Consider the following 27,617-nt stretch of genomic DNA (forward strand, 5'->3'; position numbering starts at 1 on the left):
TCCATGGATATTCATATTCTATGTAAAAGAAAAGTTTATTATGTTATTTTCAAGTGTATAAAATGATATTGATTTTTTTTAATAGAATATTAAAAAAATCTATGATGAAAAATTATTTTAAATATACTCATTTCTTTAACTAAATTTTTTTATATATATTCTTGGAGGTTTTTAAATTTTTAAGTTTTTTTATATAAGAATTTTTAAGAATTCGATGAAATTCATAAAACTCTAGTTATATATATTTTTATTTTTTTTTATAATTTTCATTTTCAGAATTTTTTACAGATTTTGTACATTTATAAAAAAATTTCATTTTTTTAAAGTTTTATTAGTTTTATATAAATTTTCAAAATTCATATTATAACAAGATAAATTAATTTTGATATCAAATGTAATAATGATTATATAACTACAATGTTGATACTTGATAGTGTGAATATTGAAATTTAGATAATTAAAAGAAATTGATGTTATATATATGCCTCCCCACCACTTTACTTGAATTGAAGGAAGTATGACTTTTCTAATTGAGTGAAAGAGAGTGGAGCTAAGAGTATTTTAGTTTTTTTCAATCTTATTTTTTAAAAGAAAGAAAAGAAATTGACATCAAGTTATTTGAAATGGTTGGGACTCGAACCAGGGATTGAGTTTTTATATTTGGTTTGAGTTAGGGTCGAGTTTTTCATTACTTGATCGTATAATTTTTTATCACTGAGACGAGTTTGAGTTAAGTTTTTCATTTGTGGCGGAGTTTGAGTTGAGTTTTTATATTTGAATTGACTTTGGGTTGAGTTTTTCGTCAGGGTAGAGTTTGAGTTGAGTTTTTATACTTGAATCGAGTTTTCAAAGTTAAATTTTCATATGATCAAAATTATCTTTTCGGATATCAATCTTTTTTATTGAATTAAAACAAGATTGGCTCACTATTCTTTATTTTCCCTATAAATGTTATATAATTTAAAACATTATTTTCATGTTACTAAAAATAAAGTTTGTAAACATTTTTTTTTCAAAAATCAAATTTTAGCTTTTATTAGTTTTGAACTTTTATTATTTTTATAATCTGTTGGGAAAAATTACTTCAAATAAATAAGAATTCTTGCGAGCCCTCATTTATATATCGATGGAGATTGCAGCAGTTATTACATGGACATAAATGGCACGCGATGAAGATTCAAACGTGTAACAAATGCAATATAAGCACAAGGAAAGAGCCCCGCTTCTTCACTATCCCCATGCTTGACCCTCGGCTTTCCGTTGTATCTTCGGTCCCTTCTCTACAAACAAACTCCATCCAAAAATATGCGTCAATTTTACATGCCTAATGCTCTCTCTCTCTCTCTCTCTCTCTCCCCCCAACACACGTGATCTTGAATTATTCTCCAGCATTCTTGATTTTCTTGCTGCCCATTTCGTAAAATATTGATTTGATCATGTTGTATGCAAGAAAGGTAAATCTTTTTTTCCCCTTGTTTTGTTTGATCCTTGACGGATTTGAGTTCGTTGTTCTTGGGTTTGGATCTGGTAAATGTTTCGATGATACATTTTGGCAGGGTCCTTCCAATGGGACACTGCTACTTTTGTAATGTGATTCTTTCGTGATAAGGAAATGACAAACGTAATTGCAGATTCATCTCAGGTAGGTACTCGATGATATATCATTGCATGATCACTCCAATTTAGTATAACTATCGTAATTTGCGTTTTGTAATATGGGAACCTTGCGATCTGTTTCAGGGGGAAGGTGGCAATAACGAGCCATCTCCACCACCTGCACCTCCGAGCCCCGCTTTTCACGGTGGCAATAAGGTACATTTGTTTATAAAGTACGGTATAAAAAAATTTTGGGTTCCGATGCTTGTCCACAGATTTTAGAAGTGGGATTTTATGGTACATCAAAGAGGGTACCACGCAATTTTATTTGCCTGGTGTGTTTTTGCGTGGAATGTGTGGGGCCACGGGTTTCAAGATATTTCAGCTTCTTATGGTAGTTTGAAATGGTAAAATTGCAAAGATAAGTGGAAAACATCCAAGCGTTTGAATTGTGTATGGACACGCTAGATTCAATTTTGGTAGAAACATGAGTTATAATGAAAAAGTAACATATCTGGAAATTTTTTAGGTGGTAAATATGGTAGTTAAATTGCATGAGAATTTAGATTGGATGGACAAATTTATAGGCTCCATTAGTTGCCATACGTACCGGAATTGAGAGGCCAGTCGCTCAGGGTTAACCATGTAATTTAGAAGGAGTTTGCTGAGGATGAGAGAAGATTTTACTTTTTGATGTTACGGTGCCTTACAGATGTGTCTCGTATCAAAGAGTCAAGACAACAGGCTTTATTGAATTCTCTTAGGCATTGCTTCCAATGTTCCGTAATTATCATACTTTTTGTTTGACCTAATTTTTATTTATAAGATTTTTAAATTTACGTTGACACCATTATTGTAATAGACAGCTGATCCAAGCTTTATATTCATATCATGCTGCAGGTCTATAAGAGTGGCCCACTATTTTTGTCCTCAAAAGGTCTGTTTGCTACTTGATTTGGTCATTTTCCTTTTCTGGAAAACAGATGGCAATATATAAACATGCTTCTTTACTTCCTATCGTTTAACGGACTTGAAATGTAATTTGCTGAATCCAAGTCATAAATTGGGCTGTTTGATGGTGAATTTGGGTACACGAGGGTTTAATCCATGATAACATACAGTATGCAGCATGTTTGTGCGTCTAGAAGCTTGAATGAAACAATGATTTTCACGTGTTTCATGTAATTCTTTTGTAGATTTATGATTTGTTTATCGTGGCTTATTTTTATGTGTTACTTATACCGTTCACTGGTACTAACAATTTGTTGTTATATCCAAATAATGCCCCATGAAAAAATTCACTAAATAAAACTTGATTACGATACAGAATGAGCTCATTTAGAGTTCCTCAAAGCACTATGTTTTAGGTACATCAACCTGCACATGTCAAATGTCAAGCCTTCTGATATGTTTGATAAATTTATTCATCAGCATGGTGGCTAATGAGTTTTTCTATGTAATCTGATGTTTGTTTTGTTTATTTTTGCCCTATGTCCCGTGAATAAGTTTTCTCTGTCCATTCCATGCTTAAAATCCAGTCAAGTAGTTGGTACCAATCAAATAGTCATAATATATGCCAGGTGTTTATTTTCATCAACAATGGCCTCCTAGAACATTGCTATTTTGACATCTGATAGTTACTGACATTTTATTGGTTTGTTAATAAACTAATTGTCCGTGGGGGATTGTGGGATGATTTAGTGTTGTAACCATTGTTTGGTTGGTTTTTATCAAACTCGTTTTGTTAAACAAGTCCACAATTATGTGGTATTAAAAGTTGGAAAATAAATTCAACTACCCACTTGGTATTAACAATTCACATGATGATATATTCCACAAATACCCTTTTCCATCCACAAAAATTTAGGACATTCCAAGAGTATTTTAGGCATAATATAGAACAATCTTTAATTTATCTCATCCAAAAAAATCGAGTGAAACATAATACAATTTTATCACCATATATTACATTTCCTAATCTTTAATTTTTTTATCAGTCATTTAATAATCATTCCTCATCCTTCGAACCAATCATGGCCTAAATGTACATTCATTACAACTATGTAGATAACAGTGCATTTTTTTTCTATCCATAGCAAGTTCTTTTTAATAACATAAGCCTAATTGCTTGGCTTCCCATTCATCTGACATATTAATTTGGTATTCAATTTTGTTCCATACACAAATATAAGTTCCTATTTTCCATACATCAACAGTTAGTGGCCCCTTCATTGCACCCTCGAAATTTGCTTTTGCGGATTGACATTTAAAAAAATCCAAGCAAGAAAAAATAATACACACTTCTTTCCGGAGGACATGAGATCTTTAAGCTAAAAATTCTTGTTGTGCAATGTTATACTAATCACCGTGCTATTATTGTTTAGTGTCAAATTTGTGTAAAATGATACATCATTTGTCAGAGCAAACAGTTTCTTCCTAATGTTTTTGCGCCATTAATAGGTATTGGATGGACATCATGGAAGAAAAGGTGGTTTATTTTAACTCAAACGTCCTTGGTCTTCTTTAGAAGTGATCCAGTAAGTTGCCACTTTTGTTCAAAATTTCTTATATTTTAACACAGCTGTTCAACCAGATTTCTGTGAAAGTTTTGAGTGAAATTGAACTTATTCTGATGCTTCTCCACGCACGTAGTGGCTGTACCATAAGGTCTGATATTTTGCTGTTTCATTTATCAATATTAATGTTTTACTGTGTGATGGCCTGAATACTTTTATTGATGTATCATCATATTTAGTAAATTCATATGCTACTGTTCATGAAGATCTTTGAAGAAGTTTGAATTTCACAATAATAGAAGCTGATTTGTTGACGGAGTGTATTTTTATGGCTTATATTTAATTCACATTTAATGCCATGTTTACAATTTTTATCCAAATTGCAAATGTTAAATTTTCTTTTTAACTTTTTTTCAGAATGTGGTCCCTCAGAAAGGGAGTGAAGTCAATTTAACCCTTGGAGGGATTGATCTAAATAGTTCAGGCAGGTTGGCACTTTATACATAGATGTTAGAGTTTTGTGTGTCTGGCTGTTTATCGTCTGTGTCTTCCTACTATATTAATGGTTAGACTGGATGTTGACTTTTTGATCCCACTCTCAGTGTTGTTGTCAAAGAAGATAAGAAATTGCTCACCGTACTCTTCCCTGATGGACGCGATGGACGAGCGTTCACACTCAAGGTGCAATCCTGTTTATATTTCTTTGTCTGACCAAAGTTTTGGAATTAGTTGTCCTCTTCTGTTTGTCTTTTGAGTTGAGCTTTATCATAAAGCTCCATGCTTTGTTTTTCACTGGAATTCTACACTCATTTAAAATCAAAATTATGACTTGTGACAATGAGGTGTAAATGATCGACTCCGTGAAATTTCACAGGCTCGATTACAGAAAATTAAACTTGAGTTGAGCTAATTAGCTGGCTCTTAATATCATATTATAACTTGAAAATTTGTTCATGAACATGTTAGTGAGCTTAAATCACGAGTTTAGTTGTGACCTTGACCTCATTAACGGCAATCAATATTAATTACATATAGATATATCGTAGAATTTTAATTTTTTATTATATTACTGAAATTTGAAAATATTTAAGCATTAATGTTGAGCTTGCAAGCCTCATGCACTGCAATTTTTTAGATTGATCTAAAACATCCTTAGCTCGATCTGGCTTGAATCAAGCCGGCTCGAGTTATTTTACACTACAATTTGCAACATGGTTATATGTTGGGAGGTGACTTCAGGATATTAGTGTTTGTTATAATAGTTATTTCTGGGGATTCTGCCACAGTCACACACTTTGAGGTGTTGTAATAACCATCTTCATTGTGGTTTTCCATCATATACTCCTACTTGCGACACGTTTATTCTTTGCATGGTGATTTGTGATGTTAATGTTCATTATATCTAGTGCGACTGTATACGATCACACAATTTTTTTTAAAAATTCATATTTTTAAAAACAATAACAAAACTGCGATCTTATTTTTGTTTTATTTTTTTTACACTTATTTTCCAATCTTTTAGTTCAAATTTCACTTCTCACTAAAAATGCAACATTGTTATATTATATAGCAAAATAAATATAATTTAAAATTTTAAAATACTCAAAATTTCATTAAAATCAATCATTCGGATAAAATTTACGATATTTGACCACTAAAGTAAACATATTTATTCAAAAAAACAAAACCAAACTTACATTTCCCTACCCATTATAATTTCAAAAAACTATTTTTCTAAAAAAAAGCACCTTCGGAAACTCCAGAAGCAAAACAAAGTATATCTAAGCTTCTTATTGTTTGCATTTCCTCGATTTCTTGTAACACAGGCAGAGACACTGGAAGATTTGCACGAGTGGAAAGCTGCTCTTGAAGAAGCTCTTAAAAATGCACCTAGTGCGGCTCTTGTTACCGGGCCAAATGGTAAACTCAAGAACGATCAGCCCAATGCAGCTGATGCTTCTTCAGAACAATGTAAGATTTTTGCTGCTTTGAAATTTGACTACATAGTGAAATAGCTTTTTTTTATTTATATCATCACAAATGTCTAGTTAGGTCATTAGGTCAAGTACAATCAAACTACTCACTACTACTTTTTGTTATTTAGTCAGCTACAACATGTGATGCATCCTTAGGAACATGTTCCTACAATGTATTTCTTTTGACATATGGAGGCTAAAGAAAAGTTCCATATTTCTTTGTATTTTTAGCTAATGATTCTTTCTCCTCAGAAGCTTGAAATTTTCCAAATCTGGAGGGATTACTTCCTTTTACCTCTCTTAACTTGCATTTTCTCGTCATTTCTTTTTTATCCGGTATGGGGATGTGGTGTGGTTACAAGAGAATATGTAGTAGCACTCAGCATTCGATTTTTTAAGTGTTTCACATTTTGTTAGCTTTTTCCTTATAATGAAACTGATACAAGAGTAGAATAATACATAGATAATATACTGAAGAGAACTTATTATTCTTATAGATATTGAGAATGAAGAATACAACCTAATTTATAAGCCTAACATTAGCTTTACCATATGGACAGTAATCTAATCCTATTTAACTTATAACGTTTTAATAATACAAATTTGAGAATCTTAGCTATCAATAAACAGAATATTCAACACTCCCTCTCAAGCTGAGTGGTATATGTTTGTCATGCCCGGCTTGGACTTCAACTCTTCAAAGGTAGGCCGATCAAGAGATTTTGTCAAGATATCTGCAATCTGCAAGTGAGATGGAACGTAATGAAGATCAATTATTTTATTCTCAATCTTTTCACTTATGAAGTGTCCGTCTGTATATCTCAACAAGTATGGTTCTATCATGATGCACTAGATGTCTGGCTATTTGTATGGCTACCTTATTATCACACATCAATTCTATTGAATGATTGTCTTCCAATCTCAATTCGTTGAGTAGTATTTTAATCCACACTCCTTCAGAAATTCCATTGGACAAAGCACGATATTCCGCTTCTGCACAACTGCGAGCTACAACTTGTTGTTTTTTACTTTCCAGGTCACAACATTTCCCCAAATAAAAGAGCAATACCCCGAAGTAGATCATCTGTCAATTGGACAAGCAGTCCAATCTGCATAACTGTAAATTTTGACATTCCTTACAGTTGTTTTTCTAAAGATCAGACCCTGCGAGGGGTTTTTTTTAGATATCTCAGTACGTGATATATTGTTTCTATGTGTTCCACAGTTTGACTATTCATGTGTTGACTGATCACACCCACGACAAACCAATATCAGGTCGGGTGTGAGAAAGATATATGAGTTTACCTACCAAGCGTTAATATATTCCCTTGTTAGTAGGGGCACAATCTTCAGTTGTTCATGTCTTGACATTCGGGTCCATTGGGTGCCAATTGGTTTGGAACCTAACATCCTGGTTTCATTCAATAGATCTAGATAATACTTTCTCTGAGAAATTGAGATTTCACATGATGATCTTGTCACTTCCATGCCCAGAAAATTTTTAAGAAGTCAAGGTCCTTCATTTCAAATTCTTTTGAAAGTATTTATTTTATCTGATTCATTTTCTCTCATGATTTTCAGTAAGTACAATTTTATCCACATAAACAATGAGAAAATTACCTTTTCCATCATAATTTTTAACAAACAAGGTGTGATCAAAACGACACTGGAAATATCCGTCGTTAGTCAGAACATTTGTAGACCGATAAAATCATGCTCAAGACGATATTTTTAGCCCATACAAAGATTTCTAAGCCTGCACATTTTATTCTTCATCGCTTCATGCATAAAACTAGAGGTATATCCGTGTAGACTTTTTTTCAATATCACAGTTCAGAAAAGTGTTCTTGACATCCAGTTGGAATAAAGGCCAATCGAGGTTTGCCGCAATTGAGAGTAGCGGTCTCATGGTGTTAAGCATGGTAACAGGCGCAAATGTCTCCTTATAATCAATTCCATATGACTGAGTGTATCCTTTTCGCAACTAGTTGTGCTTTGTACCGTTCAATGTTGCAGTCTACCTTATGTTTAACTGTAAAGATCCACTTGCAACCCACTGTTCGTTTCCTGGTGGAATTTTTGTAATCTGCCAAAGTCGAGCGAGTGCGTTAAAGTAGGTGGTGACATTATCTTCACCTTTACGCAGAACGTGAAGCAATCCTTCAACTCGAAATAATTCAGATGTATTCTCTTGAGATGAATACATCTCGCGGACGACTTCCTATATATCCTTGGTCGTACTGTAGAGTAAAAAAATCTCGCCTATCTTGGGTTTCATAGAATTAATGAGCCAGGACGTGTTCATGTTGTTCTCGGCATTCCATGTCTTGAATGTCTTGTCATCAGTGGCTGGACACTTCGAGGCACCCGATAGATAATCCTCATTTCCCTTGCCGCAGATGAACATCTTGATGGACTGAGACCATTGGAGATAGTCGTGGCCAGTTAATTTATGACACATGATGGAGGAAATGGGCAGAACGTCTGGAATGGTTGATGCAGTGGGTAGCGGATTCTTACTTGAAGATGTCATACTGCCAAACATGATCATGGCTAGGGTTTTCTCGGATCTCTGATACCATATAAAATATATTGAAGAGAACTTATTTTCACATAGATATTTAGTATTACAACCTAGTTTATAAGTCTAACATTAGCCCTACCATAATCTACTCCTAATTTAACATGATAATATTCTAATAATAGGAGATTGAGAATCCTAACTATTAATAAACACCATATTCAACAATAAGTGATTTTTTTCTCTGTCTCTTACTTTTTTTGTAGCTAAAGATAGACAGGTTAAATCCTTGGTCATCGGTCGACCAATTTTACTTGCTCTGGAAGATATAGATGGCACTCCATCCTTTTTGGAAAAAGCTCTTAGATTTGTCGAGGAAAATGGTAAGCCTCTCTCTTTTTTTAATCCGCATATGAGCTCAAATGGGATAAATGCTAATTCTTGATATGCTTCTTGACCAGTGTTTCCACATGAATACCACCAAATAAACAGGTTCAAAGTTTTGAAAAAATTGTATATGCTATTGGGAAAAAAGTAAGAGTGAGATTTGTTTTTGAATAGATTGTAGCATTCCTCTAGAAATTTCAGTACACGATTGTGAATTACAACAGATGTATTTTCTGTAGATCGTTCAAATTAAATCTACTTTATTGGTTCTCCGCCGAATCATGGAATATGGACCTAGTCAGCTCGATGTGAATTGTGATGGTCCTAATATACATTTGAGAATAGTACTATGTTGTCAACTTTGTATTATAAACTATTATTTGGATATCCTAGGGATGTGTCCTTCACTATGGTGTATTATGCGGCTGTTATCTTTTAACAAATAGCAATTGCATGATCATAAGAGCCAGCCCAATAGTGTTGGAAAGATGCAATAAAATTGCCATCTTCTTTTGTTTTCGAGTGAGCCAAGGTAGGCTATACTTTGTCATCTTTCAAGGAGTCTGTCGCCCACTAGTTTGCATGAAACTCATAGTGTCAAATAGATATTAGGATGCATATGTAAAAGTGATTTCCCTTGTACATACTAACATCGTGCCTTATTTTTTTTCTTTCTTTTTTGCATTCTACGATAAAGTTTTCTGGGATTTGTCTGCTGATGGAATGTATTTACTCCTCTTTTTTGTATAGAATATCTATGATTCTTCTTGTATTGAATATAGGTCTGATCCTCTTCCTCGCTTAGCATGGTGTCTGTTCTCAACTTTTTTACATCCCTAGCTTAAATTATTTGTTTGTTTTTGTGGTGTTTATTTGTCACTACAACTCATACACTTAACACCACTTTATGACTTTTCTGGTTTGTTTGGTCCTTATCTTTGATGGTTTTTTGACAGGCTTTAAAACAGAAGGCATCTTGAGGCAAGCTGCTGATGTAGACGATGTGGAGCATCGAATAAGAGAGTTTGAAAAAGGTTTGTTTTATTGAATATTTTTGATTGTTTTGTAGTAGATAATTCATTCAAACAAAATCCCCCTGGCGAGTCCTTGCTACTACTTTGAGTTTCGTGAAAGTTGTAAAAGCCTCCCTAGTTTGTAAGTTATCTAGAAGATCATTATGTACTTGAATTGCTATGCGTTCTCTCACTATTTTTTTTGTCTTTATCACGTCATATTTAGTTGTAATAGTCAAATCTCCTAAATATTAAGTAATAAATTATACTATGAATTCGTACCGTAAAATGCTATTTGCAAAAATATGGTTCATACATTTTCTTTCCAAGTGTATTATGTTAGTGATAATGTAAATTATGCAACAGCAACAATTACTATACATAAAAGAGATTTCTATATGTTTAGACTTTATCAAAAGAGCATGACCTACACATGAAGGGGCACAACATTAATCATTACCAGACTTCTCACATATTTAATAGTCTAAGATATGTTAGGGTGTTTATTCAATATCTTATATGAGATTTGGATTTACAAACATTCAATTTATTTAGTTAAAATATGCTGCATAAGGATCTATTTTCAATAGTCAGTAATATAACTCTAAACAAAATTCAGGGAAATGTGAGTTTTCTTCGGACGAGGATCCACATGTTATTGCTGACTGTGTTAAGGTATTTTCTTAAACATATGACCTGTTTTAAAGATCTTTATATAATGTTTTAGTGAATAATTTCTTTTAATGGTCTATTGCCAGTACGTTATTCGAGAGTTATCTTCATCACCAGTTCCCGCATCTTGCTGCAAGGCCCTCCTTGAAGCATGCCGTAAGTTTGCTATGTTGTACTCTTTTTTATCCTTGTATGTTGAATCTGAGTACTAGAATAGACAAGGAATATTTTTTGAATGAAAATGTGTGTATATCTTGTTATGGAACGATTGCATGGCAGACTCATTTCTCCAATTTGCTAGTGAAATATACCGGCAAAACTGAGATATCTTTGAGTTTTGAAATTGCGGACTTTTCACAGGCAGCATTTGTTTCATGAAGAGAGCATTCTATGGATAGAAATACTTTTTAAAAAAACTCGATTATTATATAATACACTTCAAAATATAACAGACACTTTATTCCCTAAAATCCAGCTTTGTTCCAAAATTCCATTTCAGGCTTGATATCTTTAAATTTGAAACATTGGGATATAATCGTACAATGCACCCGTGAAACAAATTACTGAATATGGTTTATTATGTGGCTCTCGTGTGTGAATTGCGTAATAGAAAAATCACTCGTCTAGTTGGACCATTTGACTAATTCTCGACCTTGAAAATCTACGGAATATTTATTTGGTTTTAGAACTAGTAACAATGTTCCTTGGTTTTATAACTAACAATAATTAGCCTTATTGTGATTTCAATACTTAAGGACAAAAATTTTTTAGTTCATCAATTTTCAGTTAAATTTGGTGGCAAATTCCAAATGTACATTCAAATTGGAATTCTGAGAGTATTTTTTAGTAAAGAAACAGGGATTTTGAATGTTGTTGCGTGTGGAAAGTACCACAGCATAGGTACATTAATACTAATTCTTCCACGTTATTACGATGACTAGGAACTGAACGAGGGATGAGAGTAAATGTTGTGCGTTCAGCAATATGTGAAACATTTCCGGAGCCCAATCGTCGCTTGTTACAAAGGTAATCCAAAATGACCTGAAGACAATTATGTCTATTTTAATTTTCTGATTTGTAATGATACTGGTTTATGCATGTTTGACGTATCGTATTTTTTATTCAGTGCTAAATGTTGCTTCCTTTTTATTTAATTATAGTGTAGCTTCTGATTATTTCAATTTGTTATGTTTTTTATGATGATTATTGATTGGTAATGGTTGTATTTAGTGCTAGATGTGCTTTATTCTAAGCCATATTGTTTGATTATTATATTCACCTTTTCAGTTGAATAGAAAATACTGAATACTTGTTGAGAAATAAAATGAAATTTCGCTTACTATCTCGTCAATATTTCATAAATATTCTGCATTTCACACTGCTTTGTCACTTCTGTGTCAGAATTCTTATGATGATGCAAAAGGTGGCTTCTAACAAGGCTGTGAACAGAATGAGTACATCAGCTGTAGCAGCTTGCATGGCTCCCTTACTTCTTCGTCCCCTTCTTGCTGGTGATTGTGAGCTAGAAAATGATTTTGATGTGGGCGGTGATGGTTCTGTCCAACTTTTGCAAGCAGCTGCTGCGGCTAATCATGCACAGACCATTGTTATTACATTACTCGAGGAATACGATAATATATTTGGGGTATGCTATGGTTATTTTCCTTGTTATGTTGTCATCGTGCTGTGTTTGCCTCTGGCATATTAAATGTGGAAATATTGATGCAGCCACTCTCTGTGAAATTTTTCATTAAATTTTGTGCGAGTCTATTTGTGCTTGTTCATTTTTGTTATCACATTGAAATTTTGTTTAGCGTTTGTGTTCTAAAAATGATAGCAGAAGTTCAAGTACAGGTGACACCAGAAATTCATAGTATTAGTCTCACTATGAATGGTATCCACATGACACAACAATTCTTAAAGTAACAAGTTACTTCAAGGGCCCTTAAGGTACATAGTTTGACCATAATAGTTTATACTATAACAATCTACTTGTTGCCCGTTGGTGCCAAAGTCAAACATTATAGAGTCTCTTTAGCCGATCAGTTATCCAAACATCTAGTCATTCCTTAACATTTGAGTCATTTTTCAATCTGTAGACATGGCAGAAAGTTCAGATAATATGCATCCGACATTCATCTCATATAGTTTGGTCGAAATTGACGTGGTGTTAGCCTGAGAGATCGAATTGGGTTGGGTAATAATTTTCTCACCTTTGAAATTGCACAGCTGCCACCGTTGAAACCATCGAACCAAACGACTGTTTACTGTTTAGTTTCATGAGATCTTTAAACTACACTTCAGTTATTTCAGTTGTTTTAAAACATCACTTGCCTCATTTTCATATACTTAAATTTTTACACAATAAATATTGGTCAAAAGTGATTGTTTGCTGTACAATATTCTATGGAGAAAGAAGCCTGAGATGGAGTAAACAGTTATTGCAAAACTACCTGGATTTGAGGTTGTTTAAATCTATATATGCCCCTCTGGAGCCAAGTTTTGACACATATTCTGCACCAAAATCCCTACAACAGCCTGTGGCAGTACTCTCCATCAATAGAAGGTTTAAAAGTGACCAGTCTTTTACAATTAAATTATGCATATGGAATGAAGTAGTGAACTATCTTTTATAGAATTCTTTTGTGTTTGTAAGTTATTACGTGTTATTAACACAGAACTTTTGCAGGAATGTTCTGCAACCCCTGAACCCTATACTGATTCTGAAGAGAGTGGTAGTGAGAGCGAGGAAATTACAGATGATGATGAAGATAGCTTTGACGATGATGGGGATGATGATGCAACTGAAGACTCCCGTGCAGATTCAGATGAAGACTTTGAGAATGAATTAAGTGAAACTAGTATTGACACCTCTGAAAATGAATATCCCAAAAAGGTAATACTTAGTTAACATCCATCTCCACCTTTTATTAAAAAGTAACCACATCTAATAGATAGCCACAAATTCAACCATTTAAGCCAGCATTAAATCTGCCTCTGGCCTCTCATGTCTCTTTTGTTGCTTTACGTTGACATCTTCCATTATCATTTTGTGTCCAGTTATTTGTGAACTTCTCTTCCTTGGTGTGCATGCTCGAGTTCTCATAAATGTAATGGCCTTGTGGTATTTCAGGTTTTACCTGACAGTCTCAATTTCAAAGATATAAGTTAATTTTGTTCATGTTGTTTTTATTAAATGTATTTGTCATTTTTCCAATATCCTAGTTTTCATCATTGCAAGCTCTTCCTTTGTAGGCTTAATTCCAGTATCAATGTGAAACGTTTTTGGGTGCTACAGTTTCTTCTGTGTTACTTTGTTATTTTTTTCTCGGTATCTTTTCTTATGCTCTATCAGTAAGATTCAACAAATCTAATGACAAATATCTGAAGATGCAGATCTCTGGAGGTCACAGCTCAGGGTTCGAGTCTCATCAAGTAGATGATGTTCTTAAATCCAGTCCAAAATATGCATCAAGTTCTTCTCAGAATGAATTGTTTCAACATGGTTGCATAGAGAAAATTGATGAAGTTCAAAACCATTGTGATGATGATGCCAAAATGCAACTCAATGACTCCAATGAAATATTAGGTGCTTCTCCTAGTGAATCATCAATGTTCCAAGACTCTTCTAAACCATCACATGAACCAGTTCGGAGCGTACGACGACCTGCTGTTTGGGGACGCACACCTGTGAGTAAACCAGTGCTTCTTTGGTCCGCATATATGATGAAACTAAGTCTGGATACGTTTTACAGCGACCTTTATCAGCCACACCCAAAATTATCTAGTTTTTGTATCACCACACCCAAATTTTGGTTCATTGATCCTGCCCTTGTTATTTTTTAAATTCAAATGTCATTGCTGCATTTTATGATTTGGGAATGTTTAGCAAAACTAACTTCATGAATTTGGGTTCAGGGAAAGAAGAACCTTTCCATGGAGTCTATTGACATTCCTTTTGAAGACGAGTAAGTCATAGGTTCATCCTCCAATGAATAACTAAATTAAGCACATCCATGTGTCCTTTCAGTTTCTATAAACCACGATCCTCTCAATTTACATGTAGTGGTGTTACCATTTCATCACTGATTTATTGCACTATCCTTCTTAACCATTTCCAAAGGCAGTAAGTTCGGGAGTCCTTGTGCAACCATGTGAACTGGACTGACTGTTTATATGATCCGGTTGAATTTTTTTACTAGACTTGTTTTATTCATGTTTCTGGATATTTAATCTCAAAGTTAAATTCAAAATTTGTTGGTTCTATTTTGAAGGCGATATCCTTATGGTTTAAATTTCTTTGGTCATTTCAAGGTAAGATTCATTGCAGACCATGAGAGACTCCACGAACAAAAACCAATAATACACTTGGTTTACTTAAGAACATTAAGAATAGAGTTTTAACTGAGTATGTGCCATGAATTAGTTTGAGCCTATTTATCATATAATTTCTCATTGGGAGATCTAGTTTTTAAGAAGAACTGGCTGTCTTAAATGATGTCTAGAAATAGATGTGACATCTCAACTTTCTTTCAATCTGTCAAAATCAAATTTATTTCCATGAAGAACAACAAAGTTTGTAAGATAGAAGCACAACATTCATAACTTACTGAAATAACCTGACTTCTGCTTCGAACAATATTTTCTATTGAAGGGTTTCCTTTCTCTCACAATTCAATGAATATAAAATAATTGAATTCAAATTTAAATTGAAGTTTATTAACTGAATTACTCAATCATAAAGCTATACGGCATGAACAAGATAAATTAACAATTCTATCCCAAAAATTCTGGGTTATCTTTTAATCAACACCTTTTCTTTTAAGTGTTATTGTAAAATTTTATATTGCCTTTCCTGCAAATATTATTGGATCATTATACTCCTATTCGAGCATACAGTTGATTAGAACTGTTGTAGTTTTGGAACCATATTCTTTCTTCTTGACTCTATTTATCAGAGAAAACCGATCTGGCGTCTCCTTCATATGATGCTTCCAAATTATTGTACCAGGACATAAATCCTGAAATCCTGAGTTGCTTAAAATTTAGATGTCACTAGCAGACTAGCTATAGTAGAATAGTATAACTAACATGCACGCTCGACTAGAATTGCTCTGTATCTCTTTTTTACTTGAGGTACATACCTTTATTCTTCTTGAAAGACTGATTGGGGTCCATGCCAGACCTTCCATTTGAGGTACATAAAACTTTATAGCAAGATGACAATTGAATGACATGCATCATATGCACTTTTTCTACTGTCAGGCACGGCACTGCTGCAACAGTTTCCTAGCATTGATGGAAATTTATTCAAATTGATGCTGACATTAGCTTGTATTGTTAGGGCTGAAATACAAAAGCTTGAGTCCATGAAATCAGATTTGCAGAACAAGATCTCTAAGGAGGTATAATTTTAAGTGTGTCTTCTCTCATGAAACATTCTTACTCACTTCGGTTTCAGGATTGAGCGATCTTTGAAATTGTTCTTCGCACACATCTCATATGTTACAGGAAATGGCAAACTTGCATCTGCAGGATGCCCTGGAGAAGCGGAAGCGTGATTTACATGAACGTCGTTTAGCTCTTGAGAAAGATGTAATTTCTGCACAAAGATTTTATAAATTTATTCTTCTTGCTCGACCTCACCTTTTTTGACACAGATACACCGAGTATGTTCACAATGTTATTGCATGAATCCTGGGTTTTGCTCTTCAAGATGTTGCCCTTGTCCTTGTGTTCTGGATATAAATTTTATTTTCTTCAGGCATCATACTGCAATTTTTAGCACGTTTTCTAGAACACACGGTTATGGAGAATCTGTGGGTTTATAGTTCTTGTAGCGCCTGTATTTACAAAATACTATTACATCTCCTTTTTATTATCTAATTTTTTTAACAAGCATCACTTTGCACTTCCAAATGTTTATAATGGACTGCATCAGGTCGAGTGACTATTTTGAGCTTATCCTCTCTCTTTCCCTGTATTAATCTTACCGAAAATGATTGTTATACACTTGCCACTTGTACTTGTAAAACATTTGTGGTTTCTTACCCTTATTACACAGTAAGGACTCAAGGGAATTGCATTGTAGGTGGCAAGGCTACAAGAGCAGTTAAAGAAGGAGTTAGAGCTGAGGACAGCGCTTGAAGCTGGACTCAGAATATCCCAACAACCTCATTCTGTTCCATCCATTGCTAATGAAAAGGTTAAGTGCCTCTTCGTGTTGATAATTACTTTTACCGAAATCTGTAAGTAATCAACTTTGAATTACAATAGATTAAGGCAGAGCTGGATGAAATTGCTCGAACAGAGGCAGAAGTTTTTAGTTTAAAGCAGAAGGCTGCTGATCTTGAACTGCATCTTATTCAACAGCGTGAACAAAACTCTAGGATCGGGTATGATGTAGGGAATCAGCTCAATCAAAGTCCAAATGATCAATCAAAATTGTAAGAAATACTGTTGCTCTCCCTCATTACTTGTGCCAGATTGTTTCCTGTTGGCCTTTTTGCATCTGTCCTTTCTGACACCACTCCCTCGTTCAATACAACTATTGGAGAATATAGGATGATAATTATTTTTATTCTATTAAAAAGAAATGATACAAGGTACAATTATATAATAACACAAGAAAACTATTCTAGGAAACTACCAACTGTAAAAGAAATGATTCTAGGAAACTAAATCAATCAGAAATCTATTTCTATTGATACAAATAATCCTATAAAATATTTAGAATAAAATATCATATCTTCCAACACTCCAACTCTACCTCAAGCTGGCTATAGATGTCTTCCATAACTTGCTTGCTTTCTAGAGGTTTCAAATTGTTTTTTGTGTAAGCCTTTGGTAAGTACATCAGCAATCTGTTGAGTGGTTGGCACATAGGAAACACAGATTAGGCCACTTTCAAACAAAAATGCATTCATCATCCATCTACTTGTAATGATATACCTCGACAAAATGGTATTGCCAAACGTAAAAATAAACACTTCCTTGAAGGTGCACGCGCAATTATGTTTCTAAAACACACTAATCATGTTTAAAACACCCTTCATTTCTCCTATCGGAAGCAGCCAAATATTTGTATCTGAAAGTAATTAAATAAGCCCAACAGCCAGGTAAAAATCATCATTCAAACTGAGTTAATCGAGTAGATCAATATAAATATTGAAGTCTTGCATAATCTATTTGTGCAAGCAGCATTTCCCAATTTAATGGTCGAATAGAAAATACTGAATACTTGTTGAGAAATAACATGAAATGTCGCTTACTATGAAAAAATTACATAATCCAACAAATTCTAATATGACTTGATATCTGTAGTGAAAAATGTTTTCTTCATAATACATGACCAAACAAACATGCATACAATTCCTGGTTCAACTTTGGAAGAACATTTTCAAAACCAAATTTTCCAAAGGAAGCCGGAAACATCATCAGACATACCAAACATTTTTTTAAGTGTGAAGTTCACCGTATAGATTGCCGTAACTAAAAAAAGGGCATCCTATGTCCTGTCCCAAGCTCTACTCCCTTTTCTTAGGTAATAGACAAGTTTCGTTGTTTGCTGTTGTCCTATATCATAAACCACATTACATGACAATCATAAATTACGTGTTCAAGATTGTTAGATGTTATTATTGATCAAAACAACTGGCACAACTGCACACATTAAGGAGTAACCCTTAAATCCTCTTCCTTGGTTATTGGACAACTGTTGAACAAGGTTTTATTTATTTATTTCTGTCAGATTCTGTAGATAATATATTATTAGAATTAATATTTTATTATAGTAGATAAATCATGCAGATTATGTTAGTTATATTGTAAATATTCTATCCCAGTTTTGTAGGGATCTTATCACTAGATTTAGAAGATTATGCTCTTACTTATATGTACCATTGTAATCAGTTGTAAAATATAATAAATTATATTCTTTCTACTCTTTGTTTTGGTATCGGAGCGAAGTTCATCCATCTCCAGCAAAATGTCCGATAATACTGTAATCAGTCCTAGATCTGATGATGTCACTGTCGAACATACTGCAGCAACTGGGGAATTACAAATTCTTCATTCTGCTCATAGATTGAATGGAAAAAATTACTTGAAATGGTCCCAACTTGTCAAGATCTTTCTGAAAGGTCGAGGACGGCTGGATCATTTAACAGGTACTGGACCTTCGGAGAAAGATCCCAAATTTGCATCTTGGGATGAACAAGATTCCATGGTAATGTCATGGTTATGGAATTCGATGCTGCCAGAGATTAGCGATACGTGCATGTTTCTTGGATCAGCCAAAGAAATTTGGGAGGCCATGCGACAGACTTACTCCAGGGCTAATGATGCAGCCCAGATTTACGAAGTTAAGTCAAAGATCGCAACAACAAAGCAAGTAAATCAGACCACAACAGAGTACGCTAATCTCTTACAAGGACTGTGGCAAGAGCTGGATCAATACCAGTGCATTAAGATGACTTGTGCATCAGATGCTACAGTCTTAAAGCAGTTTATTGAAAGGGAACGAACCTATGAATTTCTGGTTGGCCTCAACATGGAGTTCGATGCAGTCAGAGTGCAAATTTTAGGAAAGGCAGATCTGCCTTCCTTAAATGAAACAATCTCTACCATTCGGGCAGAAGAAGGCCGTAGAAGGGTGATGCTCGAGACACACGGAGAGGAATGATCTGCACTTGTTGCTAAAACGGCTGGGATAAAAGAATCCAAGTTCAACAATCAACACAAAAAATCAAGATTCAACCGTCGTGAATCTCTATATTGCACTTACTGCAGAAAGAATGGTCACACCAAAGATCAGTGTTGGAAGCTGCATGGTAGGCCTGATCGAAACATTGATGAAAGAGGCAAGGCCCATATGGTAAGTGCACCATTGAACAATGAAGGAAACGAACAAAACCTTGGTGCAGGATTAAGTGAGCAGGAGATCAAGGCATTGAAAAATTTCTTAGTGTCACTTGAGAAACCCTCTCGTCAGGTACTAGCTCCTTGGTTTTTTCAGGTATCACTCCTACTTCTTGCTCTGTTAATATCTCTGAAAAGATTTCTCCAAAGTTATGGATAATCGATTCCGGAGCCACTGATCACATGACCTATAATTCCAAATCATTCTCTACCTACACACCATGCTCTAGCCACAAGAAAATCACCTTAGCTGATGGATCTTTCACTACCATTGCTGGTCAAGGTGATATCTATATAAGCCCATCTCTTGTTCTTAAAAATGTCCTCCATGTTCCAAAATTGTTTGCAAACCTAATCTCCATTAAGAAACTAACCATGGATTTCAATTGTTGTGTGACCTTCTTCTTTTCCCATTGTGAGTTTCAGGAACTGAAAATGAAGAGGATGATTGGACGTGCTAATGAGAGGAATGGTCTTTCTATCTGAAAAGTCAAAATGGAGGAACTAGGATGGAGAGATTTACATCATTCTTTTCTGAGTCTATTTTGTCAACTAAGAATAAAATTTGGCTTTTTCATCGTCGCTTAGGCCATCCTTCCTTTAGGGTCCTTAAGTTAATGTTTCTTTTATGGTTTAAAGAAAATAAATTAGAGTCATTTCATTGTAATGACTGTGAATTTGCGAAACACAAACGTGTTTCATTTCCAGCAAGCAATAAAAGAACTAGTATTACATTCTCCTTGATCCATAGCGATATATGGGGTCTCTCTAGTCTCTAGTGTTCAAAATATTTCTGGTGCCAAGTGGTTTGTGTCTTTTATCGATGACTGCACTCGCGTGACATGGATTTACCTTTTGAAAAATAAATCCGAAGTTAGCACTATTTTTCCAAAATTCTATAACATGATTAAGACGCAATTTGATGTGAGAATTAAAAGATTTAGGTCAGACAGTGCCAAAGATTACTTCGATTTGCATGAATCCTCTTGTGTCAATACACCACAACAAAACGGCATGGCTGAACGAAAGACGGCCACCTCCTAAATATCACAAAAGCATTATTGTTTCACAAAAATGTTCTTAAACACTATTGGGGAGAAGTTGTCCTTACCGCTGCACACCTTATTTATAGACTTCCCACTAGTATTCTTGATTTTAAAACCCCAATAGAAATTTTCACAAATTTTTTTCCTAATTTTATTGCGTCTAATAATCTTGTTCCTAGAATTTTTGGAAGTGTCGTCTTCGTTCACATACATTTCCAAAATAGAGGAAAACTCGACCCTCGAGCTCTTCGATGTATGTTTATCGGGTATTCCTCTACTCAAAAAGGATTTAAGTGCTTTCATCCTTCCACTCGAAAAACCTTTGTTTCTGCTAATGTCACCTTTGTCGAAAATGAGTCTTATTTGCCCCCAAAATCTCCCGAAAACAAAACTGATAGGGATGAAGGGGATATAAGCCTTTCACTTGATCTTCCCTTCGAGACTAGCACACTGCCACTACTACACAACTCACCATCTATACTTCCTGATCAAACAGCCAAATCAGCCCATAAAGTGATCTGATCGTGGATAAGGAAAAAGAAACCCCAACACAGCCACTCAAAACTTATTCCAAAAAAAAAATTCCAGCCTCTACAGTAGCACCACCACCTCTGAATGTTGCAAGAGTTCCTGAAATTTCCACGCTATCAGCTGGAAAAGGCCAAGCCATAGCCGAGAGTGAAATACTCGTTGAAACCAAAATCTTAACAGATTCTAAGACCTTAGATGATGTTGACCAGGACATGAACTTGCCAATCGCATTAAGAAAAAGAATTAGATATTGTACTAAACATCCCTTACATAATTTTATGACCTATCAGAACCTGACCCACAGCCATAAAGCCTTGTTGACCAATCTTCACAATATATCCATTCCAAGAAATCTATCAGAGGCATTAAGAGACAAGAAGTGGGAAGATGCCATGAAAATAGAAATGGAAGCTCGTGAAAGAAACAAAACGTGGGAACTGGTTATATTGCCACACGATGTTAAACTGGTTGATTGTCGATCGGTATTCACTATCAAATATAAATCAGATGGGACAGTTGAACGTTATAAGGCGAGGCTAGTTGCAAAAAGATACACCCAAACATATGGACTTGACTATTGGGAAACCTTTGCACGTGTTGCAAAGATGAACACAGTACGGATCCTTCTGTCATTAGCAGCAAATTTTGGATGGAATCTGTTCCAATTTGATGTTAAGAATGCATTTCTTCATGGTGATCTTGCCGAAGAAGTTTATATGTATATCCCACCGGGTTTTGAATCTAAAAAAGGATGGTGTGTAGGCTGAAAAAGGCACTTTATGGCCTCAAACAATCACCACGTGCTTGGTTTGGATGACTCGGTAAAGCAATGACTAGCTTGGGATACAAACAAAGCCAAGGGGATCATTATTTGTTTGTGAAGCACTCGGCTTCAGGGGGAGTGACTATTATGCTGGTGTATGTTGATGATATGATAGTATCCGGGAATGATATAGCAGGAATACATGACCTGAAGCAGCGCCTACTCAAAGAGTTTGATATCAAAGAACTTGGGAAGTTAAAATACTTTCTAGGAATTGTTAACATACTCAATCTATTTAGCACCAAGTCAGGGTTGAAAATTAATTTGGGTAAAAGTGTCGTGCTGGGATTGAACTGCTCCGAAGAGATAGTCGATGATATGTCAATTAATATTGGGTGCAAAAAAGAGGTGGCCTATCAAGTACCTTGGGGTACCGTTGGGAGGTAATCCCATAAAGATGGAATTCTGGGAACCGGTTCTTTCGAAAATGTCCAAGAAGTTAGCAAGTTGGAAAAAATCGTTCCTATCCAAGGGGGGTCGCTTTACTATGATAAAGGCTGTGCTTTGTGCGATGCCATCTTATTTCATGTCCCTTTTCAAAGTGCCAATAACGGTGGCTACTCGAATGGAAAAACTGATGAGGGATTTTTTGTGGGATGGTGATGAAGGGGAGAAACATTGTCATGTGGTCGGATGGAAGCAGGTGTGTAAACCAAAAGAAAAAGAATGTCTGGGATTGGGGAATATTTGTCTAAGGAATAAGGCTCTTCTTGGTTAATGGTGGTGGAGATGTTCGGTGGAAAAAGGGTCGTTGTGGAAAAAAGTTATAAAGAGTATATATGGGTTACAGGAAAATGGGTGGGACTTGGGGTTAGCGGATAAGACGACATACAGAAGTCCTTGGAAGTTTATTTCTCGATCTTATCAGGCTTTTCATCAACTTATTAGTGTGGTGCCTAAAGAGGGTAATATAATTCGTTTTTGGGAGGATGTTTGGGAGGGAGAGGTCTCGTTTAAAATTAGATTTCCGTCCTTGTTTAGTATTTGCACTTCAACCAATAAGCCTATACGTCATTTCATAGAGGTCGTCAATAGTGGGGGTAGTTCTTCTATCATTTGGGATGTGAGGTTTAGAAGAAATCTAACTGACGGTGAGTTAAGTGAGTTCATTAATTTGTTAAGAGTCTTACAGAGTGTCAGATTGCAGTTGGGTATTGAGGACTTTAGAGTTTGGTTGGGGGATCCTTCAGGCATGTTCTCTGTCAAATCTTTTTATGATTCCTTCTTTCCTGCTTCGAATTTTCCTTCCTTCAATTTTTCCCATAACATCTGGAAAGTACAAGTCCCACAAAAGATTAAGATTTTCTCGTGGATCGTGGTGTTGGGGAAGCTGCCTACGTGTGACTCGGTGCAAAGAAAGTGGAAGGACTGCGTGCTAAGGCCGCAGTGGTGTTGTTTATGTCGACAACATGAAGAGAATCAAGATCATTTACTCCTACATTGCTCTTTCTCGAGAGGTATTTGGACTAATGTGCTAAAAGAGCTGGGATTTCAATGGACTTTCCCGAGGCATGCTAAAGATATGTTCATTTTCGATTCCATGTGTCCCATAGGAAAAAAATTCAACGACTTCTATTTGATAATTCATTGCATTTTTGGTCTTTATGGTTGGAAAGGAATAGCAGAATATTTGAAGACGCGTCGGAGTCCGTAGACCGAGTCTGGGATAAAATAAAATTCAGAGTGGCATCTTGGACGTCAACTTGCTAGAGTACAATCATTTAAGTATTTCAGATCTAGTTAGGAACTGGAGATTTGTATGGTTGTGAGAAGTTTGTTATGTTAACGTAGAACTGCAATTTATTTTTATTGTTTGTAACGTTGTAGCGGATTAATCATCCGTGGAAAAGGTGTAACCTCTAATTATTATAATAAAGTTAGTTTTCTATCAAAAAAAAAAAGATTTGTTGAAAGACTCAGGAAAGATGGGATGCAAGCCGGCGGACATCCCTATTGAAGTCAATCACAGACTATGTGATGCACCAAATGACACAGTGGTAGATAGAGGTTCTTATCAGAGGCTAATTGGGAGGTTACTGTATTTAACTCACTCTAGATCAGACATCTCGTATGCTGTAAATGTAGTTAGCAGATATATGCAAAATCTGAAAGAAAAACACCTCAAGGCAGTCCATAGGATCTTACATTATCTTAAAGGCAGTCTTGAAGCCTATACAGACGCAGACTATGCGGGCTCCTTGGATGATCGAAGGTCCACTTCCGGCTATTGCACATTCTTGGGGGGAAACCTAGTGACGTGGAGAAGTAAAAAGCAAAATATGGTTGCAAGATCAAGTGCAGAATCAGAATTTCGAGCTATGGATTTGGGAATATGTGAATTGCTATGGTTGCAGATAATTCTTGATGACTTGAGAATTAAGTGGAAGATACCCATGAAGTTATATTGTGACAATAAATCAGCGATTAGTATAGCTCACAATCCGGTGCAACATGACCGTACGAAACACGTTGAAGTCAGATAGACACTTCATCACAGAGAAATTGGAAAGTGGATTAATATGCACTCCATTTGTCTCTTCCAAGGATCAGTTGGCACATATATTCACAAAGGCGTTATCCAGTAGTTTGTTCACAAATATTGTTAGCAAGCTTGGAATGGGCGATATCCATTCACCAGCTTGAGGGGGAGTGTCAGATTCTGTAGATAATATATTATTAGAATTAATCTTTTATTATAGTAGATAAATCATGCAGATTATGTTAGTTTTATTGTGAATATTTTATCCCAGTTTTGTAGGGATCTTATTACTAGATTTAAAAGATTATGCTCTTAATTATATGTATCATTGTAATCAGTTGTAAAATATAATAAATTCTATTATTTCTACTCTTTGTTTATTTCTATAGAACAGTTGTTTTGTTTTTTGAATTATAAGGATGCAAGCCTTTTTTCCTTTTTATTGTCTTGCAGCCGGAAGAAGAAACAGATAGATGTTGGAGCCTTAACTATCTACGGTGCGCCAGATAATTTTTCAAGAAGTAAGGTATGCAACTTTCACAGTGGCATGAACTGTCGTTGCTTAACATTGATTCCATAGTATAGAGTATACACATGTAAATTTAAGTTTGACTGGTACTGAAATTAGATTTTCTCTCATTACACTGAGTTGTACTTGTGATTGTTGATTGCTCTTGTGGTGTAATATTGAGTTTTTAAGATAAATTGATGTTCTTAATTAATCAAAGCTATAATAAATCTTCTTTAGATTCATATTCTTAATCAATCTTTCCTATTAAAAATAGCTATAAAGTCTTCTATTGATACACTTGTACAAAGTAGATTATTATTATCTTTATTTGATGATGTTTGCGAGGATTCTTGTGAAGAAAATCTCAAAAACATCATTGATGTTTTTCTTATGTACAGCATGAGTACAATTTGGAGAAGCCAGACGGATACAAAGACAGGAAATTAGACTCTCCATCTTCCACGAGAAAATCATTGCCTCTGCCCCAGCAAACAGACTCCTTTCGAAATCCGAAAGCCACCGGAGCTTTGAATTTGTCATCCAACACAGAGTTAGGCACAAATACACCCGGTACGACCAGTTCTAGAAAGTCTAATCCGAGGGGTGAGGTACAATTTCTTTCCTTTTTCTTTTTACTGCTTATTTCATGCATGTTATTTATTTTATAATATTAGTTAGATTGTCTTGTCATTAAATTTCGCTTTGGTCTAGGAGTCTATGGAGTAATGATCTGAAAAACATTTTGAAATCCACTGAGTATATGAAATAGACAAGTATCTCTCACCATTTTTATTTTTTTTTATAACCAAATAAGGCAAAAGTTTCCTCTCATCCTTTTCTCGTTCATTGAAGTTTCAACTATGGCATCTTTTCAGTCTTCACATTTTTCTCTTGGGAACAAAATCAGAACTTATGCCATAGTATTTAACATAATCAGTCAACTGTTTAAAGAGTTTGATTCTAATTTTTTAATTTTTTTAAACGAAAAACAGAAAAAAATCAGGATTTATAAATTTCAACCACTTTTACATTTGTCTAGTTTGGATAATATTTTCTGAATCAAAATGTGTGATTAAACTACTGTGATTAAATTGATTTTTGTGTCGCATGTGAACATGCATCTCTATGGTCCTATTCAGATTTTAGAGTCATCAGTTGAGCTGTTTGTAGGTTTTGATCCTGATGTTTGCTTATTTGTTTAAACGAAATGGAAAAAAGAAAAGAATGGTGACAGATGAATTTGCTTAGGCTTCCGGGTTTTAAAACACTATAAAGTATGTCTAGTTTGGATAATATAATTCTGATTCTGAAGTATGAGGTAGTTAAAGTTATAGTTTTGATTAAGTTGAATTTTTGTTTCATTTAAACATGCATCTCTAGCTATGGTCCTATTAGTATTCCTGTATGTGATATTTGGTTATCCTATTTCTAACGAACAGAAGATGGCGGACGGCGGAATCTTCTTATAACATTGAATGATTTAACACTAATTAATCTTTTCTCTTCATTGATTTTGTTTTATTAACATTGTTATCGGCACTTTAAGCTTATATCCGAGTTGCTTATAAAAATGTATTCATGCTTGTGTGATAGGGCACTAATTCTACCACTTCTGCTCTGTCAAAGCTGACAAACCGACTTAATTTCTTAAAGGAACGACGCTCACAAATTGCAACTGAGCTCCGAAATTTAGACAAAGGTGAGAATTCATCTAAGCCCATCCAAAACCTTGGACATAGTGGAGGATCAGAGAATCGCCAGTCGCATCAAAACTCTAAAGAACAATCCTTGGAAAAAATACAAGAACTGGAGAACTTTGAATCATCCCACAAGTCCGATGACCAAAATGATAGGGGAACAAAATTGGAAGTGTTCCCAAATCTAGACCGGGGAAAATCAGAAAGCTTCCCAGTAGATGATAAAGTTCGATCAAGAGTTCCTCCAAGAACCTACTCTAGATGATTCATGCTTACATTTTGAATCTTCTTCCAGCATGCCTTCTGCATTATGGAGAATGATCTGATGTGATAACAAAATTCAGATAACAAAGATGGTGGGCAAGCGTCTTATATGAGTTCATATGGGTCAGGTTCACCTTTCACGCTAATTTAGAGGCAAAATTATATTTATAAACATGGAAACAGTCTTTTTCCTGCTTTTAGTGATAACCAACTGGCATGTTGAAGCTTATGTATGAGCACGATGGTTTTAAGCACGAAACTGTTGATTCTACATGTTATGTTTACTGCCAACTTGTAAGGTCATGGTATACTTTCACCATCATAACCTTTCAACATGATTTGGGTAGGCTGTTTAAGTCGTGTAGTTCTAGCTTGGGTCCATCAATAAATCTGTCGAGAACCCCTTTGTTAAATTTCGACCACGGAATGTAAGGAGATGAGTCGAAACGACGGAATTAGGTTAGTTCGACCACTGGCATCTTGAAGCTTAAATTTGAAATTGAAGCTTAAATTTGAACAGTAGTCGGTAATGTGTTCAATCGGATAATTAGAATCCTATGATTTGATCATAACTTAATGCTTCTATTTTTGCATGTTTTACTATGATGCGTGTATTCATATTGAAATTGGACCAGGTTATTGCAAATGCATTAATCATGTCTTACA

At 34.9% G+C, this 27,617-nt stretch overlaps 1 protein-coding gene across 4 annotated transcripts; it reads left to right on the forward strand.

Annotated features, from left to right (window-relative positions):
* The first annotated feature begins 1,171 nt into the window (after window positions 1-1,171).
* LOC140961188 (rho GTPase-activating protein REN1-like) lies at window positions 1,172-27,435 on the forward strand. Of its 4 annotated transcripts, none has more exons than XM_073419536.1 (24): window positions 1,172-1,454; window positions 1,557-1,642; window positions 1,741-1,812; window positions 2,497-2,533; window positions 4,057-4,133; window positions 4,530-4,600; window positions 4,715-4,793; window positions 5,939-6,083; window positions 8,876-8,992; window positions 9,953-10,030; window positions 10,629-10,684; window positions 10,768-10,837; window positions 11,623-11,707; window positions 12,083-12,326; window positions 13,371-13,577; window positions 14,072-14,371; window positions 14,600-14,649; window positions 16,026-16,086; window positions 16,193-16,276; window positions 16,773-16,886; window positions 16,958-17,127; window positions 24,933-25,005; window positions 25,389-25,598; window positions 26,644-27,435. In XM_073419536.1, the coding sequence occupies exons 2-24, from the start codon at window positions 1,613-1,615 to the stop codon at window positions 26,950-26,952; spliced, it is 2,739 nt and encodes a 912-aa protein (XP_073275637.1). In that variant the 5' UTR covers window positions 1,172-1,454; window positions 1,557-1,612; the 3' UTR covers window positions 26,953-27,435. The 4 variants fall into 4 exon arrangements, with proteins under 4 accessions (XP_073275637.1, XP_073275635.1, XP_073275638.1 ...); XM_073419534.1 differs by having other exon boundaries at window positions 1,174-1,454; window positions 26,584-27,431; XM_073419535.1 differs by having other exon boundaries at window positions 1,175-1,454; window positions 14,078-14,371; window positions 26,584-27,429.
* Window positions 27,436-27,617: the final 182 nt, after the last annotated feature.

This window comes from Primulina huaijiensis, chromosome 16, assembly GCF_012295235.1.
Source record: "Primulina huaijiensis isolate GDHJ02 chromosome 16, ASM1229523v2, whole genome shotgun sequence".
Lineage (NCBI taxonomy): Eukaryota > Viridiplantae > Streptophyta > Magnoliopsida > Lamiales > Gesneriaceae > Primulina > Primulina huaijiensis.

Bases quoted from the DNA above. Each gene is read 5' to 3' on its own strand.
- LOC140961188 (XM_073419534.1), top strand. From the start codon at position 1,613: ATGACAAACGTAATTGCAGATTCATCTCAG. The intron at 1,813-2,496 runs GTACATTTGTTT...ATCATGCTGCAG, and splicing joins CTTTTCACGGTGGCAATAAG to GTCTATAAGAGTGGCCCACT. The intron at 16,887-16,957 runs GTTAAGTGCCTC...GAATTACAATAG, and splicing joins CATCCATTGCTAATGAAAAG to ATTAAGGCAGAGCTGGATGA.